Consider the following 17,874-nt stretch of genomic DNA (forward strand, 5'->3'; position numbering starts at 1 on the left):
GAGAGAAGTGACAAGTCTTCCTTAGTTCTACGTGTTCTCCTAATCTAAAGGCACAACCTAGTCTTCCTTAGTTCTACATGTTCTCCTAATCTAAAGGCACAACCTAGTCTTCCTTAGTTCTATGTGTTCTCCTAATCTAAAGGCACAACCTAGACTTCCTTAGTTCTACGTGTTCTCCTAATCCAAAGGCACAACCTAGTCTTCCTTAGTTCTACATGTTCTCCTAATCTAAAGGCACAACCTAGTCTTCCTTAGTTCTACATGTTCTCCTAATCTAAAGGCACAACCTAGTCTTCCTTAGTTCTACGTGTTCTCCTAATCTAAAGGCACAACCTAGTCTTCCTTAGTTCTACATGTTCTCCTAATCTAAAGGCACAACCTAGTCTTCCCTAGTTCTACATGTTCTCCTAATCTAAAGGCACAACCTAGATTTGAGCCAATGTCTTAAGTAGTTGAACATGTTATTACTAGAACCTTGTGAAAGTGACAAACTGAAACGTTTTTATTTTTTGTCAAAAACAACTTAATATCAAAGGAGTGCCTTTTGAATTGACGGCCCTGCACATGCGCAGTTTGGCGCCAGACGACGGTTAGACCCGATGCCGTGTTTCTGCGCATGAGCTTAGCTAGCCAACGTCGCCATGACATCGCCTACAAGTGTGATCGGAGATTTCTATTGGAGAAGCAGTTTTAGCCTGTCTTCATACTGTACTGTCTTTGCTTTATAGTTTGTTTGTTTTTTTACAGAAATGTTCTGTGTTGCCTTGGAGATCGACCTAGTTGGCGACCACTGACTTAAACTGTAAAGTTGCAACCATTTAATAGCCTTTTTTGGGGGGGTGAAACATGTAATTGTTATAGGTTGATTATATTTTAATCTGCTGTTTTTCTACCAAACTGGTCTGCGCTTGTTTATCAATGGGTAGTTTGCTGAAATACGTCTAAAGACATGTTGATTGAGGGGGACACTATAGAGGAAATAAAAATGACTTCATGCTTTCACGTGATTTTTCCATTTTGTCTTCCTTTGTGCCCAAGACTTTGGTACTTCAGCAAAAGCAAATTCAACGTCATCTTAAAATAAGACCTACTCCAAGAAATGGTACATATTTTCTCCATATAGTTCTGTAAGGGTGACGTTTCTTTAAGAAACAGTGATGAGCTATCACCAGTTGAATAGGAAGAGCAAAGCATTCAAGTGTGTTCTGTAGATTTAGCATTAGGTTGTATTGGCACAACCACCCTGCACTGCAGACCTCCCACCACTAGAGGACAGCAGCAGCTCCTTCCTCCTCTCTGCACCTCCCACCACTAGAGGACAGCAGCAGCTCTTTCCTCCTCTCTACACCTCCAACCACTAGAGGACAGCAGCAGCTCCTTCCTTCTCTCTGCACCTCCCACCACTAGAGGACAGCAGCAGCTCCTTCCTCCTCTCTGCACCTCCCACCACTAGAGGACAGCAGCAGCTCCTTCCTCCTCTCTGCACCTCCCACCACTAGAGGACAGCAGCAGCTCCTTCCTTCTCTCTGCACCTCCCACCACTAGAGGACAGCAGCAGCTCCTTCCTCCGCTCTGCACCTCCCACCACTAGAGGACAGCAGCAGCTCCTTCCTTCTCTCTACACCTCCCACCACTAGAGGACAGCAGCAGCTCCTTCCTCCGCTCTTCACCTCCCACCACTAGAGGACAGCAGCAGCTCCTGTAGTACACTTCCTGCTTCATAGAGTCTGAAGTCATCAACACAGCTGGGGCCAATCAATAGACAGATAGCGTGGCAGACTCCTTTTATATACATAAGTGTTTGGGGTGATAAAAAACATGACCAATAAAAATTATCTAATTTACCTTTTATTTTAAGTGCAAAATCCTCTGTAGTGGTCATTTGGATGTAAATATGAAACACTTACATTACAGTCAAATGGGTAAGAAAACAAGTTGCGGCATTCGGGTTTCCATGACAATGACCAGCTCAGTTAATCCCTTCCATTGTGTCACTAAGTTGTCATAATGCTTTATCAAATGTACATTATCCATTTTTTACATTTACATTTTAGTCATTTAGCAGACGCTCTTATCCAGAGCGACTTACAGTTAGTGAGTGCATACATTATTTTTTGTATTTTTTTTCATACTGGTCCCCCGTGGGAATCAAACCCACAACCCTGGCGTTGCAAACGCCATGCTCTACCAACTGAGCTACATCCCTGCCGGCCATTCCCTCCCCTACCCTGGACGACGCTGGGCCAATTGTGCGCCGCCCCATGGGTCTCCCGGTCGCGGCCGGCTACGACAGAGCCTGGATTCGAACCAGGACATCTAGTGGCACAGCTAGCACTGCGATGCAGTGCCTTAGACCACTGCCAGGGGTGTTGGCAGATGCAATGTAAGTAACTTAATGTATGTCCCCCCAACTGCCCTGAATCCCTCTGCTGATCCTACAGCTACCGTATGCAGTAATCATGTCCCTATGAACCAGAGTTATATGGTAGAACTGAGGCGGTGTGCCCTAGTAGCTCCAATATAAATAACATAGGCTTCCCAGTAATGCATTAAAAACAATCAAGTATTCCAGAAGTGCTAAAAATGGCCCCATGTTAACACACAGTACCAGTCAACAGTTTGGACACACCTACTCATTCAAGAGTTTTTCTTTATTTTTACTATTTTCTACATTGTATAATAATAGTGAAGACATCACAACTATGAAATAACACATATGGAATCATGTAATAACCAAAAAAGTGTTAAACAAATCAAAATATAGGTTATATTTGAGATTCTGTCACCCTTTGCCTTGATGACAGCTTTGACGAGATTTGAACGAGATTATTGCAGAAATCGATTGGGAAAGTTACATAGAAGTTGATGAAGACTCAGTAATTCCAGTGTGGACTCAAACGCTTAATGCATGTTTTTGGAAGAAAAATAATAATAATTTGGACTGGTAAGTCAAATACTTTTTATCTTCTCATGCTTATGCAGTTGTTTAAATGGTTGCATATTATTCATATTATTGATTTGAGATAAATGTGGACACCAAGGAACTTGAAGCTCTCAACCTGTTCCACTACAGCCCCGTCGATGAGAATGGGGGCGTGCTCAGTCCTCTTTTTTTTCCTGTAGTCCACAATCATCTCCTTTGTCTTGGTCACATTGAGGGAGAGGTTGTTGTCCTGGCACCACACGGCCAGGTCTCTGACCTCCTCCCTATAGGCTGTCTCATCGTTGTCGGTGATCAGGCCTACCACTGTTGTGTCGTCAGCAAACTTAATGATGGTGTTGGAGTCGTGCCTGGCCATGCAGTCATGGGTGAACAGGGAGTACAGGAGGGGACTGAGCACGCACCCCTGAGGGGCTCCCGTGTTGAGGATCAGTGTGGCAGATGTGTTGTTACCTACCCTTACCACTTGGGGGCGGCCCGTCAGGAAGTCCAGGATCCAGTTGCAGAGGGAGGTGTTTAGTCCCAGGATCCTTAGCTTAGTGATGAGCTTTGAGGGCACTATGGTGTTGAATGCTGAGCTGTAGTCAATGAATAGCATTCTCACGTAGGTGTTCCTCTTGTCCAGGTGGGAAAGGGCAGTGTGGAGTGCAATAGAGATTGCATCATCTGTGGATCTGTTTGGGCGGTATGCAAATTGGAGTGGGTCTAGGGGTTTCTGGGATAATGCTGTTGATGTGAGCCATGACCAGCCTTTCAAAGCACTTCATGGCTACAGACGTCAGTGCTACGGGTCGGTAGTCATTTAGGAAGGTTATCTTAGAATCCTTGGGCACGGGGACTATGGTTGTCTGCTTGAAACATGTTGGTATTACAGACTCAGTCAGGGACATGTTGAAAATGTCAGTGAAGACACTTGCCAGTTGGTCAGCACATGCTCGGAGTACACGTCCTGGTAATCCGTCTGGCCCTGCGGCCTTGTGAATGTTGACCTGCTTAAATGTCTTACTCACATCGGCTACGGAGAGCGTGATCACATAGTCATCCGGAACAGCTGGTGCTCTCATGCATGCTTCAGTGTTGCTTGCCTCGAAGCGAGCATAGAGTGGTTTAGCTCGTCTGGAAGTCTTGTGTCACTGGGCAGCTCGCGGCTGTGCTTCCCTTTGTAGTCTGTATTAGTTTTCAAGCCCTGCCACATCCGACGAGCGTCAGAGCCAGTGTAGTACGACTCAATCTTAGTCCTGTATTGACTCTTTGCGTGTTTGATGGTTCGTCGGAGGGCATAGCGTGATTTCTTATAAGCGTCCGGGTTAGAGTCCCGCTCCTTGAAAGCGGCAGCTCTACCCTTTAGCTCAGTGCGGATGTTTCCTGTAATCCATGGCTTCTGGTTGGGGTATGTACGTACAGTCACTGTGGGGACGACATCATCGATGCACTTATTGATGAAGCCAGTGACTGATGTGGTGTACTCCTCAATGCTATCTGAAGAATCCCGGAACATGTTCCAGTCTGTGCTAGTAAAACAGTCCTGTAGCTTAGCATCTGTGTCATCTGACCACTTTTTTATTAACCGAGTCACTGGTGCTTCCTGCTTTAGTTTTTGCTTATAAGCAGGAATCAGGAGGATAGAGTTATTGTCAGATTTGCCAAGTGGAGGGCGAGGGAGAGCTTTGTATGCGTCTCTGTGTGTGGAGTAAAGGTGGTCTAGAGTTTTTTTCCCTCTGGTTGCACATTTAACATGCTGGTAGAAATTAGGTAGAACGGATTTAAGTTTCCCTGCATTAAAGTCCCCGGCCACTAGGAGCGCTGCATCTGGATGAGTGTTTTCCTGTTGATTTATGGCCTTATACAGCTCATTCAGTGCAATCTTAATGCCAGCATTGGTTTGTGGTGGTAAATAGACAGCTATGAAAAATATAGATGAAAACTCTCTTGGTAAATAGTGTGGTCTACAGCTTATCATAAGATACTCTACCTCAGGCGAGCAAAACCTTGAGACTTCCTTAGTATTTGATTTTGTGCCCGGTCCTGTCTGTTCCTGTCCCTCGCACCAAGCCAGTGGTGTGCGTCGCCAGCCCGGCCCGGCCTGTTCCTGCCCCTCGCACCAAGCCAGTGGTGCGCGTCGCCAGCCCGGCCCGGCCTGTTCCTGCCCCTCGCACCAAGCCAGTGGTATATATATATAAAAGCCAGTGGGGGCTGGTTATGTATTGATGCAGGGCTCATCCGTAAAAGTATTCTTAATGATTTTTTAAAATTTATATTCCGTAATGACTCAGATGAACATTGGGAACCACCAAAGTAAAGGTGTCCATCCCCCACTGGTTCATTCCAACCCCTGCTTTCTCCCTATACCCACCCAGCCCGGCCATCTAGGTGAAGGGAAGCTAATGATCCACCATGAATGATATTCCTGGGAGTGTGTAAACTAGTATTTTTTATTACCATAGCATTTTTGTTAATGTTCTCTAGTTATGTACTTGAAAATGTATCAATTCACCAATTCGCCCACTTGGGGGGCCACTTGGGTACATTTGGGCTAATTTGTGAGGGACACCTGGGTGACTTCATACTAAATGTTATGTAGTTCCCTTATTCTTGAAGGTATCAGTCTGAAACTTTGCACATACACTGTTGCCCTCTTGTGGACAACATCTAAATTACCTGAATGTATGGCCTTTATTTTCCATGTCAAATATGATACAAAAAAAACAAATATTTATCTTTTACCAGATCTATTGTGTTATGTTCTTCTACATTAATTTCACATTTCCACAAACTTCAAAGTATTCCCTTTCAAATAGTATCAAGAATATGCATATCCTTGCTTCAGGTCCTGAGCTACAGTCAGTTAGATTTGGGTATTCATTTTAGGCGAAAATTGGAAAAAAAGGGTCAGATCCATAAGACGTTAATGCGTTTGACCAATCTGTTGTGTTGTGACAAGGTAGGGGGGTATACAGAAGATAGCCCTATTTGGTAAAAGACCAAGTCCATATTATGGCAAGAACAGCTCCAATAAGCAAAGAGAAACGACAGTCCATCATTACTTTAAGACATGGTCAGTCAATCCGTAAAATTTCAAGAACTTTTCAAGTTTCTTCAAGTGCAGTCGCAAAAACCATCAAGCGCTATGATGAAACTGGCTCTCATGAGGACCACCACAGGAATGGAAGACCCAGAGTTACCTCTACTGCAGAGGATAAGTTCATTAGAGTTGCCAGCCTCAGATTGCATCCCAAATAAATGCATCACAGAGTTCAAGTAACAGACACATCTCAACATCAACTGTTCAGAGGAGACTGCGTGAATCAGGCCTTCATGGTCGATTTTCTGCAAAGAAACCACTACTAAAGGACACCAATAATAAGAAGAGACTTGCTTGGGCCAAGAAACACGAGAAATGGACATTAGACTGGTGGAAATCTGTCCTTTGGTCTGATGAGTCCAAATTTGAGATTTTGGGTTCCAACCGCCGTGTATTTGTGAGACACAGAGTAGGTGAACGGATGATCTCCCCATGTGTGGTTTCCATCATGAAGCATGGAGGAGGAGGTGTGATGGTGGGGGGGTGCTTTGCTGGTGACATTGTCAGTGATTTATTTAGAATTCAAGGCACACTTCTGCAGCTATACGCCATCCCATCTGATTTGCGCTTAGTGAGACTATCATTTGTTTTTCAACAGAATAATGGCCCAAAACATACCTCCAGGCTGTGTAATGGCTATTTGACCAAGAAGGAGAGTGATGGAGTCCTGCATCAGATGACCTGGCCTCCTCAATCACCCGACCTCAACCCAATTGAGATGGTTTGGGATGAGTTGGACCGCAGAGTGAAGGAAAAGCAGCCAACAAGTGCTCCTTCAAGACTGAAAAATAATTCCTCATGAAGCTGGTTGAGAGAATGCCAAGAGTGTGCAAAGCTGTCATCAAGGCAAAGGGTGGCTACTTTGAAGAATCTCAAATATAAAATATAATTGTAATTTGTTTAACACTTTTTTGGTTACCCACATGATTCCATATGTGTTATTTCATAGTTTTGATGTCTTCACTATTATTCTACAATGTAGAAAATAGTAAAAACAAAGAAAAAAACCTTGAATGAGTAGGTGTGTCTAAACTTTGGACTGGTACTGTATATAAAAACAACAACAACCTTGGAACTTCCTGGAGGATTCAAGAATTGCTCTGATTACAGAAGATAACAGGTAGGTGTTACTTTTCTTGCAATTTCTTTGTCAGTGGACTTGGACCAGATATAGAATATGCTACAAATAAATATAGAACACATAACAAATCTACTGAAAAATAAAACTCTCTAACTAAAATATTTTATTGCAAAACAATCAACTTTCTGGTTAAGAATATAAAATAAATTCACTGTCAAATGACCCCTTAAGATATGAAAACAATATATACTCTACTACAATCCTGTAGTGAGATCACATTAAAGATTACTTGATTAAGTGAAAAATGACATACAAATTATGAATAAAAGTGATGAATGATAAATTAAGACTGCACAAACAAAAAAATGCATTTCTGAGAGTTTATCTAATTCAGTATCTAATTAATTTAGTAAAGAAAAAACTACTAATTATGAAAGTGTCCTGATCTGACAAGAGTATATTATACAGAACATAGGAATTTGAGAGAAATTGTCATAAGATATTGATTGAAAAACCATAAATGTTACCAAGCTTGTTGTTTTCCCTAGGAACTAAACAGAAGCAAATTGAACGAAACAGGGCGGGACCTTCCTGAACTTTGACACTTTGTAAATATATTTCACAATCCTGCCACTGGTCAAATCAAATGGGTCAATGCACTTTATTGACCCGAGACATTCAGCATTTCTATTTGTCACTGTACTCATAGTCCTCATATTTATCTCTCCTGTGATCTCTCTCTCCATCTATTATTCTCATGTTTTCCTCACTGGAGCTTTCACTCTCTTTCAAAGGTACCACTTTTTGGTCAGAGAGCTCACGATATGAAGAGAGCGTCCTATGTCACTCACAATTGCTGGATCAAGGCGTGTCAGTTGGTCTTTTTTGGCTTCTCTACGTGGTGCCTCCCTATCAAATGTGAATCCTTGCTTTTCAACTCTTCTGTCCAGACTTCCGTTGACCTGAAACAAATCGCAGGAAGAACATTATAATACGCTGTACACAGGCACAACTCAAGGGAATGTTTTGCAGATATATACTAACCTTAGTAAAGAGCTCGTACATGTGGCGGGAAGTCGAAAAGTCCACAAACACCTTCTCCATCTCCACAAACAGTGGGCATCCATAGTCCTGGTGTCTAATCGCCAGTTTTTCTACAATAGAAAAAAATATGAAATTGAGGAAAAGAGAGGCCAAACTTGAACCAAGAGAGAATTAGGTTAGTCCAATATAAAGAATCAACTACCATGCTATAAGGAAAGGAATTTATACCTGGACACACGGCATACACAACCATGATGTCAGACTCTGTGGGAAGCAACTTTGACGTCGAAGGACCAGATTGTTTACTTCCATCCATGTAAGGGTGTTTGGGATGCTCCTTCACTGAAAATAAAAAGCAGTTCATTTACATAAAAAAAAAAAAAAATTCAATCGTCATTAAACGTGACACAGAAACTCATACAGCCGTAGGCTTACGTACCTCCCCTACAGGCTTGCACAACGAAGAGCTTTGGTTTCTCGCAGAGGGCTGGACACAGGCGGTTGTTAAACATCTGGTAGATTTCCTCCAGCTCTATCTCCTCCCCATTAGACACAGAGATGTGTCCTAATCGACCATGACACATGATCACGACCATGAGGCAACTGACATCGCATGGCAGTTCGTCTCTAAATGTCCTGAATGCAGTCATCACCTCCTGAAATGAACGCAACATACAGCATGGAAGTAGGATTTGTCAACACATGGATTTATTTTTTAAACATGAATTCTTGCATTTCTAGCTGTGGCGTACAGCAGGTCAGCCACCAAGGGGAGACTTGTCGAGGCCTGGTAACAGATGGAATATACATCACGAGGCGGTGGCTCCATCTGCTGGACGTGCCAGGTCTCGACGGGCTCCCCGGACAGGACTAACTGGGGCTGATTGGGAGCTGGTGAGTAATTAAGGGCGGATTGCTCACCAGCTGTGGAAGGCCCATAAAGCAGCCAGAAGGGCAGCACATGGGGGAAGGAAGGTCAATTCTGTGTAGTTGGAGACGGTATCCTGGAGAGGGTCTCATGGGGGGAGACCTAATCTTTTATTTGGATGACTTTATTAATAAACACCCTTGAAACCGAGCTACGCTGTCCGTGTCTGATCTGTGTAAACGTCTCTGCCAATTTTGCATATTAGGTGCACTGTTGCGATGGCATAGCAACGCAGTTGTTCCAAGTTACAGTAACAATGTCAGGTATAAACTGGACTACTTTCAGTTTCACTGTAATTGATTTCACAACAATAAATGTCTGTTTAACCATGATCTTTTGTGAATACGATTGTTTCATAAGGTTTTTCTTACCATCCCCACACCCTTTCCTCTACTGTAGACTGTAGACCAATAATATTATATGCCAATTGTGTAAATAACCAACTGAAATGTAATACAGCTCACTGCATATTGTTAATAATACACCATTGCTCTATAGCCTATCGCTGCGTAAATAACATGAATACTAATGATACTATGCTATAATGAAACTTACTTTTTGATTAAGGGCGTTAACCGCCGTGTGACGAAAGCCATTCCTTTTGAAGAGCACTTCCATCCGTTGAACATCGTGTTCGGCTCCACGTCTCTTCATGTCACAAAGAATCAAGGCTCTACGGCTCTTACTTAACTCGTACCTATCCATCTTACAGTCTGCCTCGTGTACACCGTCAACTCTAGAGACCTCAAGACAAAGATTTAACAACACCCGACGTAACCTTGCTATACAATCTCATGAAGGTTTACGTTAGCATGAACTTGCCCCTTTCTCTTCAAAGTCAGCTCCGGTTGGATGCCGATACTAAAGTCACATTAAAGGGCGTGTGATAACGTTTAGTGATTATGTAACAACCTACTGGTAATACCTGTACAGCCATATGCTACTGACCTTCAGGAAAAGCTTTGTAGTTCACCGATGAGACATTAAAGGATACTGTTTATTCAAATCAAATTAAAATACAATTTAAAATAATGTTGTTTTGTAAAGAAGAAATTATAGCTCGGTTCTGATATTGGCTGTGAGCAAAGTGTAGCAAAACACACTCATATTGAAACTAAAAGGAATCAGCAGGATGTTCTCATTGGATAAGAGTGTTTTTCTATGACTCTGGTTAAACAAAGTACAGAGGAGGGGTTGGGAGGAGGTGCTCAACAAGGTGTGTGGAAAGTACCTAACTATCATTGCACTATGTACGGTTTTGCAACAGTGTGTGTGTGAATTTGAAAGCAGACCATTAGTTGAAAATATTGTGGCAAGGCAAATGGCTAACTCTCGAATCCAGGTGAGTTGACTCATTTTATTAATAGACAATTGCACATGTTTGTACATTTTCTAATCCCATCAGTATATTATGGTACCAATATGAACACCTCCAGCAGCGAGTCTAACTTTAGCCTTGAATTCCTCTATTGGGACAAAGTGCTACACGTTTAAGGAACGCTGGAGACTATTCCAGAACCAAAGGGCCAGAACAGAAAACCGCAAACCAGCTCTTAGTTTTCTGGCCCTTTGGTTCTGGAATAGTTGAACACCCAATAGAGGTGTTCAACTACAATATCACATCAGTTTTATGATCACTATGGGTATTGATTGGTGTTGATATTTATGTGTTTTGCTGTATATGTTCTGTACTGTTGAATGTGCATTTTCTTTAATTGAGCTGCTCTTCAAGGCCAGGTCTCTACCATTAGAGTTATTCTCTGACCTCATTGGTACTTCCTGGTTAAATAAAAAACCAAAACAAACACATTTCTCCATTACATTCTCTTTGTCGGTTCTACACAGCATGCACAGCAGGAGTTTGACAGATATAACTTGAAGGGACAACGCAGAGCATTGATGTTGTGTATCAAGAAGGATCACATAGGTGCTGATAGTAACCTCAAAATAATGAAGCAGCTTTTCACGGATTATGGTTTCCTGTATGAAATTGAGATTGACAAAACTGCAAAGGTATGTTTCATGTTTATTTGTTTACCAGCTGTATTAAGTACTCATTTACAATATATAAATATATAAAACATATTGCGTATAAAAAAAACAAGTCTAACTATTCTTTAGAGAAACAACTATTCAACAATTTCTCACCCATCTACACACAACAGCCCATTGTGACAAAGTGAAAACAAATGTATTGACAATGAAAGGTGCAGTGGTGGAAAAAGTACTCAATTGTCATGCTTGAGTAAAAGTAAAGATACCTTAATAGAAAATGACTCAAGTAAAAGTGAAAGTCACCCAGTAAAATTCTACTTGAGTCTAAAAGTATTTCTAAAAGTATTTGGTTTTAAATATACTTAAGTATCAAAAGTAAATATAATTGCTCAAATGTAAAAGTATAAACCATTTCAAATTCCTTATATTAAGCAAACCTTTTTTATAATTTTTTTTTAACGGATAGCTAGGGGGCACACTCCAACACTCAGACATAATTTACAATTGAAGCATTTGTGTTTAGTGATTCTGCCAGATCAGAGGCAGTAGGGATGACCAGGGATGTTCTCTTGATAAGTGCGTGAATTGGACCATTTTCCTGTCAAAATGTAACGAGTACTTTTGGGTGTCAGGGAAAATGTATAGAGTAAAAAGTACATTATTTTCATCACATTCAGTACATTATTTTCTTTAGGAATGTAGTGAAGGAATGTAACTCTGTGTTGTTGTTGTTTTTAGCGCACTGCTTTGCTTTATCTTGGCAGTTGTACACTTACCTGGTTAAATAAAAAAGTAAAAGCAAAAGTTGGCAAAAATCTAAATAGTACAGTAAAGTACCCCAAAAAACTACTTAAGTAGTACTTTAAAGTATTTTTACTGAAGTACTTTACACCACTGGAAAGGTGTATGTATGTATGTATGTATGTATATGTCTGTATGTATATATGTCTGTATGTACAGTTGAAGTTGGAAGTTTACATACACCTTAGCCAAATACATTTAAACTCAGTTTTTCACAATTCCTGACATTTAATCTTAGTAAAAATTCCCTGTCTTAGGTCAGTTAGGATCACCACTTTATTTTAAGAATGTGAAATGTCAGAATAATAGTAGAGAGAATGATTAATTTCAGCTTTTATTTCCTTCATCACATTCCCAGTGGGTCAGAAGTTTACACTCAATTAGTATTTGGTAGCATTGCCTTTAAATTGTTTCACTTGGGTCAAACGTTTTGGGTAGCCTTCCACAAGCTTCCCACAATAAACTGGGTGTATTTTGGCCCATTCCTCCTGACAGAGCTGGTGTAACTGAGTCAGGTTTGTAGGCCTCCTTGCTCGCACACGCTTTTTCAGTTCTGCCCACACATTTTCTATAAGATTGAGGTCAGGGCTTTGTGATGGCCACTCCAATACCTTGACTTTGTTGTCCTTAAGCCATTTTGCCACAACTTTGGAAGTATGCTTGGGGTCATTGTCCACTTGGAAGACCCATTTGCGACCAAGCTTTAGCTTCCTGACTGATGTCTTGAGATGTTGCTTCAATATATCCACATCATTTTCCTTCCTCATGATCCCATCTATTTTGTGAAGTGCACCAGTCCCTCCTGCAGCAAAGCACCCCCACAGCATGATGCTGCCACCCCCGTTCTTCACGGTTGGGATGGTGTTCTTCGGCTTGCAAGCATCCCTGTTTTTCCTCCAAACATGACGATGGTCATTATGGCCAAACAGTTCTATTTTTGTTTCATCAGACCAGAGGACAGTTAACCAAAAAGTACGATCTTTGTCCCCATGTGCAGTTGCAAACCGTAGTCTGGCTTTTTTATGGTGGTTTTGGAGCAGTGGCTTCTTCCTTGCTGAGCGGCCTTTCAGGTTATGTCGATATAGGACTCGTTTTACTGTGGATATAGATACTTTTGTATCTGTTTCCTCCAGCATCTTCATTTCCATTTACATCATTTAGCAGATGCTCTTATCCAGAGCGACTTACAAATTGGTGCATTCAACTTATGATTGCCAGTGGGACATCCACTTTTTTTAAATGTATTTTTTATGGGGGGGTGGGGGAGGGGGGGTAGAATGATTACTTTTATAAAATTCCAGGTATTTCTTCAAGAGGTAGGGTTTCAAGTGTCTCCGGAAGTTGGTCAGTGACTCCGTTGTCCTGGCGTCGTGGGGGAGCTTGTTCCACCATTGGGGTGCCAGAGCAGCGAATAGCTTTGACTTGGCTGAGCGGGAACTGTGTTTCCGTAGAGGTAGGGGGGCTAGCAGGCCAGAGGTGGATGAACGTAGTGCCCTCGTTTGGGTGTAGGGTCTGATCAGAGCCTGAAGGTAAGGAGGTGCCGTTCCCCTCACAGCTCCGTAGGCAAGCACCATGGTCTTGTAGTAGATGTGAGCCAACTGGAAGCCAGTGGAGTGTGCGGAGGAGTGGGGTGACATGAGAGAACTTGTGAAGGTTGAACACCAGACGGGCTGCAGCATTCTGGATAAGTTGTAGGGGTTTAATGGCACAGGCCGGGAGCCCAGCCAACAGCGAGTTGCAGTAATCCAGATGGGAGATGACAAGTGCCTGGATTAGGACCTGTGCCGCTTTCTGTGTAAGGTAGGGTCGTACTCTGCGAATGTTGTAGAGCATGAACCTGCAGGATCGGGTTACCGCTTTGATGTTAGCGGAGAACGACAGGGTGTTGTCCAGGGTCACGCCAAGGTTCTTTGCACTCTGGGAGGAAGACACAATGGAGTTGTCAACCGTGATGGCGAGATCATGGAGCGGGCAGTTCTTCCCCGGGAGGAAGAGCAGCTCCGTCTTGCCGAGGTTCAGCTTGAGGTGGTGATCCGACATCCACACTGATATGTCTGCCAGACATGCAGAGATGCGATTCGCGACCTGGTTATCAGAAGGGGGAAAGGAGAAAATTAATAGTGTGTCGTCTGCGTAGCAATGATAGGAGAGACCATGTGAGGATATGACAGAGCCAAGTGACTTGGTGTATAGAGAGAATAGGAGAGGGCCTAGAACTGAGCCCTGGGGGACACCAGTGGTGAGAGCACGTGGTGCGGAGACAGATTCTCGCCACGTCACCTGGTAGGAGCGACCTGTCAGGTAGGACGCAATCCAAGAGTGAGCAGCGCCAGAGATGCCCAACTCGGAGAGGGTGGAGACCTTCACAAGGTCCTTTGCTGTTGTTCTGGGATTGATTTGCACTTTTCGCACCAAGGTACGTTCATCTCTAGGAGACAGAACGTGTCTCCTTCCTGAGCGGTATGACGGCTGCGTGGTCCCATGGTGTTTATACTTGCGTACTATTGTTTTTACAGATGAATGTGGTACCTTCAGGCGTTTGGAAATTGCTCCCAAGGCTGAACCAGACTTGTGGAGAGCTAAAAAAAATTATTGGCTGATTTCTTTTGATTTTCCCATGATGTCAAGCAAAGAGGCACTGAGTTTGAAGGTAGGCCTTGAAATACATCCACAGGTACACCTCCAATTGACTCAAATGATGTCAATTAGCCTATCAGAAGCTTCTAAAGCCATGACATAATTTTCTGGAATTTTCCAAGCTGTTTAAAGGCACAGTGAATTATAAGTGAAATAATCTGTCTGTAAACAATTGTTGGAAAAATTAATTGTGTCATGCACAAAGTAGATGTCCTAACCGACTTGGCAAAACTATAGTTTGTTAACAAGCATTTTGTGGAGTGGTTGAAAACCGAGTTTTAATGACTCCAACCTCAGTGTATGTAAACTTCCGACTTCAACTGTATGTCTGTATGTATGTATGTATGTATGTATGTATGTATGTATGTATGTATGTATATATGTCTGTATGTATATATGTCTGTCTGTCTGTCTGTCTGTCTGTCTGTCTGTCTGTCTGTCTGTCTGTCTGTCTGTCTGTCTGTCTGTCTGTCTGTCTGTATGTACAGTATGTGATGATTATACATTACTTATTGAGGAGGGTATTACTTTGTGATGGACTACCCCATTCAGGAAATGAAGAAGGCAGTCTCTGACTTCAGAGACGCCATCAACAGAAGCACAGAAGACATCAGCTGTGTTTTTGTAGTGACCACCTCCCACGGAACCCGTGATGTCATCACAGGTGTAGATAACAAAAGCCTGTCAGTGAAAGATATAATTCAGCCATTTGGAGATGAGCTGTGCCCCAAGATGAAGGGGAAGCCCAAGGTCTTCATCATAAATGCCTGTAGAGGGAGTAAGTTACCACTTCCATGTACAGTACTATAGGGTTACAAAATTCTGGTAACTTTCCCAAAACTCTCAAGTTTTTTATAAATCCTGTTTTGAAGATTCCCGGAATGAGGAGGGGATAATGTTTTCTTAAAACATCCTCCACTAACTATTGTGAAATGAAATTATGCCAATGATTATTTAATGATGTACAATAATTGTCTTAACATATTTAAATCTGAGAGCGGGATGATTCTGGAGTGCCTGTTGACACTGCTGCTGACAAGGACACACAAACATACAGGTCCAGTCGAGTAGCACCATGTATTGATGATATGCTGGTTGCATATTCAGCTATGACCGGTAATTGCATTAATTACTTGATTTTTTTATTTTTTTTAAACATTTAATACACAGTGATGTAGGACACTCCCCTGCAGCACCTGCAAGTTTTTAAAAAATGTTTGGAATTACATTAAAGTAGCTTTAAAACAGCAACATTTTCTATCTGCCCCATGCAGAGAATTGCGAGAAGTTAGCTGTTTTCCTATTTAAATTTTTTTATTAACAAATAATAATCTGAACTTGCGTGGCCTTGCAAAACTGTGTAATGCCACTGAATACAGAATCAATGGTTAAACAATAGTCGTTATTTTCAGTCAAGCGAATAACTAATTAGTAAACTATTGCATAACCAAAGATAATAGATACACTTGGAACAGCATCTCAAATGTATGATTAATGTATCATACCTTCAAATAAATCTAGGTGTTCATTAAAAGAAAACATGAATGACAAATTATGTTCTTGTTACAGATTATATGTCCTTGATGAGTAGCGTGGGGTCACATATGATTGTCAACATAGGTGAGGTGTTCAATTCACCCACAGAGGAAGAACATGTCTATGACCTATTTGTGAAGGTACAGTCTTTCTATGAATAACACATTAATGGCACCCCTTCATGTGTTACATAGTAAAACAAAAGTGGCACTGGCAACAACATTAACTAATGTTGGTGTTGATGTCTAATTGAAGTTTTAAATACAGCATGTTTTAAAGTAGAAGACAAGTAGGTGACCAGTATGACGCAAACACTATAGTGAACTTTTAACAAATTATTTACAAAATTACGAACGATTGCCAGAGTGGCTTTTCGATTAGTTTCCATTTTGAGTGCTGCCATTTGGGATGGTTAATGTTGTTTATATGGCATTTACTGTACATTGTGATCATAATTGTTTTCTGCATCCACAGGCCAACGCAGAGATGGTGAAGAGAAACGCTCCAAGTAGTAGAACAATGGTGGTGATGACAATCGAGTCCACCCTCAAGAGGCTCTTTTACCTGGGATGTAAATCTTCTACTGACACTGAGACTACTAATGCAGAAAGGTAAAGGCAGAAAGGTGAAAAGTTGGAAAGTACAGTGGCTTGCGAAAGTATTCACCCCCCTTGGCATTTTTTCTATTTTGTTGCCTTACAACCTGGAATTAAAATGGATTTTTTGGGGGGGTTTGTATCATTTGATTTACACAACATGCCTACCACTTTGAAGATGTAAAATATTTTTTCTTGTGAAACAAATAAGAAATAAGACAAAAAAAACAGAAAACTTGAGCGTTCATAACTATTCACCCCCCCAAAGTCAATACTTTGTAGAGCCACCTTTTGCAGCAATTACAGCTGCAAGTCTCGGCACATCTAGCCACTGGGACTTTTGCCCATTCATCAAGGGAAAACTGCTCCAGCTCCTTCAAGTTGGATGGGTTCTGCTGGTGTACAGGAATCTTTTAGTCATACCACAGATTCTCAATTGGATGGAGGTCTGGGCTTTGACTAGGCCATTCCAAGACATTTACATTACATTTACGTCATTTAGCAGACGCTCTTATCCAGAGCGACTTACAGGAGCAATTAGGGTTATGTGCCTTGCTCAAGGGCACATGACAGATTTTTCACCTAGTCGGCTCGGGGATTAGAACTAGCGACCTTTCGGTTACTGGCACAATGCTCTTACCCACTAAGCCACCTACATGTTTCCCCTTAAACCACTTGAGTGTTGCTTTAGCAGTATGCTTAGGGTCATTGACCTGCTGGAAGGTGAACCTCCGTCCCAGTCTCAAATCTCTGGAAGACTGAAACAGGTTTCCCTCAAGAATTCCCCTGTATTTAGCACCATCCATCATTCCTTCAATTCTGACCAGTTTCCCAGTCCCTGCCGATGAAAAACATCCCCACAGCATGATGCTGCCACCACCATGCTTCACTGTGGGGATGGTGTTCTCGGGGTGATGAGAGGTGTTGGGTTTGCGCCAGACATAGCGTTTTCCTTGATGGCGAAAAAGCTGAATTTTAGTCTCATCTGACCAGAGTACCTTCTTCCATATGTTTGGGGAGTCTCCCACAACACCAAACGTGTTTGCTTATTTTTTTCATTTCACTTCACCAATTTGGACTATGTTGTGTATGTCCATTACATGAAATCCAAATAAAAATCCATTTAAATTACAGGTTGTAATGCAACAAAATAGGAAAATCGCCAAGGGGGATGAATACTTTTGCAAGGCACTGTATATGAAATCCCAGAGTCGACAAGGTAAAACGTCTGTC

The 17,874-nt window shown here is 42.0% G+C and overlaps 2 protein-coding genes across 2 annotated transcripts; one reads left to right on the forward strand and one right to left on the reverse strand.

Moving 5' to 3' along the window:
* Window positions 1-7,054: 7,054 nt before the first annotated feature.
* LOC121563117 (caspase-14-like) lies at window positions 7,055-9,861 on the reverse strand. Its single transcript, XM_041875148.1, has 5 exons — window positions 9,632-9,861; window positions 8,588-8,804; window positions 8,377-8,490; window positions 8,149-8,258; window positions 7,055-8,066 (listed from the first exon to the last, which is right to left on the reverse strand). Exons 1-5 carry the CDS (start codon window positions 9,779-9,781, stop codon window positions 7,893-7,895), a joined length of 765 nt encoding a protein of 254 aa, XP_041731082.1. The 5' UTR covers window positions 9,782-9,861; the 3' UTR covers window positions 7,055-7,892.
* A 536-nt stretch (window positions 9,862-10,397) lies between these two features.
* Window positions 10,398-16,557, forward strand: LOC121563113 (caspase-14-like). The gene is made up of 5 exons (XM_041875144.2): window positions 10,398-10,418; window positions 10,931-11,089; window positions 15,062-15,287; window positions 15,506-15,625; window positions 16,520-16,557. Exons 1-5 carry the CDS (start codon window positions 10,398-10,400, stop codon window positions 16,555-16,557), a joined length of 564 nt encoding a protein of 187 aa, XP_041731078.2.
* Window positions 16,558-17,874: the final 1,317 nt, after the last annotated feature.

The sequence above is a fragment of the Coregonus clupeaformis genome, unplaced genomic scaffold, assembly GCF_020615455.1.
Source record: "Coregonus clupeaformis isolate EN_2021a unplaced genomic scaffold, ASM2061545v1 scaf0616, whole genome shotgun sequence".
NCBI lineage: Eukaryota > Metazoa > Chordata > Actinopteri > Salmoniformes > Salmonidae > Coregonus > Coregonus clupeaformis.

What these genes read in the sequence shown, in the direction of transcription:
- LOC121563117 (XM_041875148.1), bottom strand. Translation starts at nt 9,781, where the DNA reads ATGGATAGGTACGAGTTAAGTAAGAGCCGTAGAGCCTTGATTCTTTGT. An exon ending in TTAACGCCCTTAATCAAAAA is followed by an intron (nt 8,805 to 9,631) that starts GTAAGTTTCATT and finishes CGTTCATTTCAG; the next exon opens with GAGGTGATGACTGCATTCAG. An exon ending in TGTGCAAGCCTGTAGGGGAG is followed by an intron (nt 8,491 to 8,587) that starts GTACGTAAGCCT and finishes TTTTATTTTCAG; the next exon opens with TGAAGGAGCATCCCAAACAC.
- LOC121563113 (XM_041875144.2), top strand. Translation starts at nt 10,398, where the DNA reads ATGGCTAACTCTCGAATCCAG. An exon ending in AGATTGACAAAACTGCAAAG is followed by an intron (nt 11,090 to 15,061) that starts GTATGTTTCATG and finishes TACCCCATTCAG; the next exon opens with GAAATGAAGAAGGCAGTCTC. An exon ending in CATAAATGCCTGTAGAGGGA is followed by an intron (nt 15,288 to 15,505) that starts GTAAGTTACCAC and finishes TTTAAATCTGAG; the next exon opens with AGCGGGATGATTCTGGAGTG.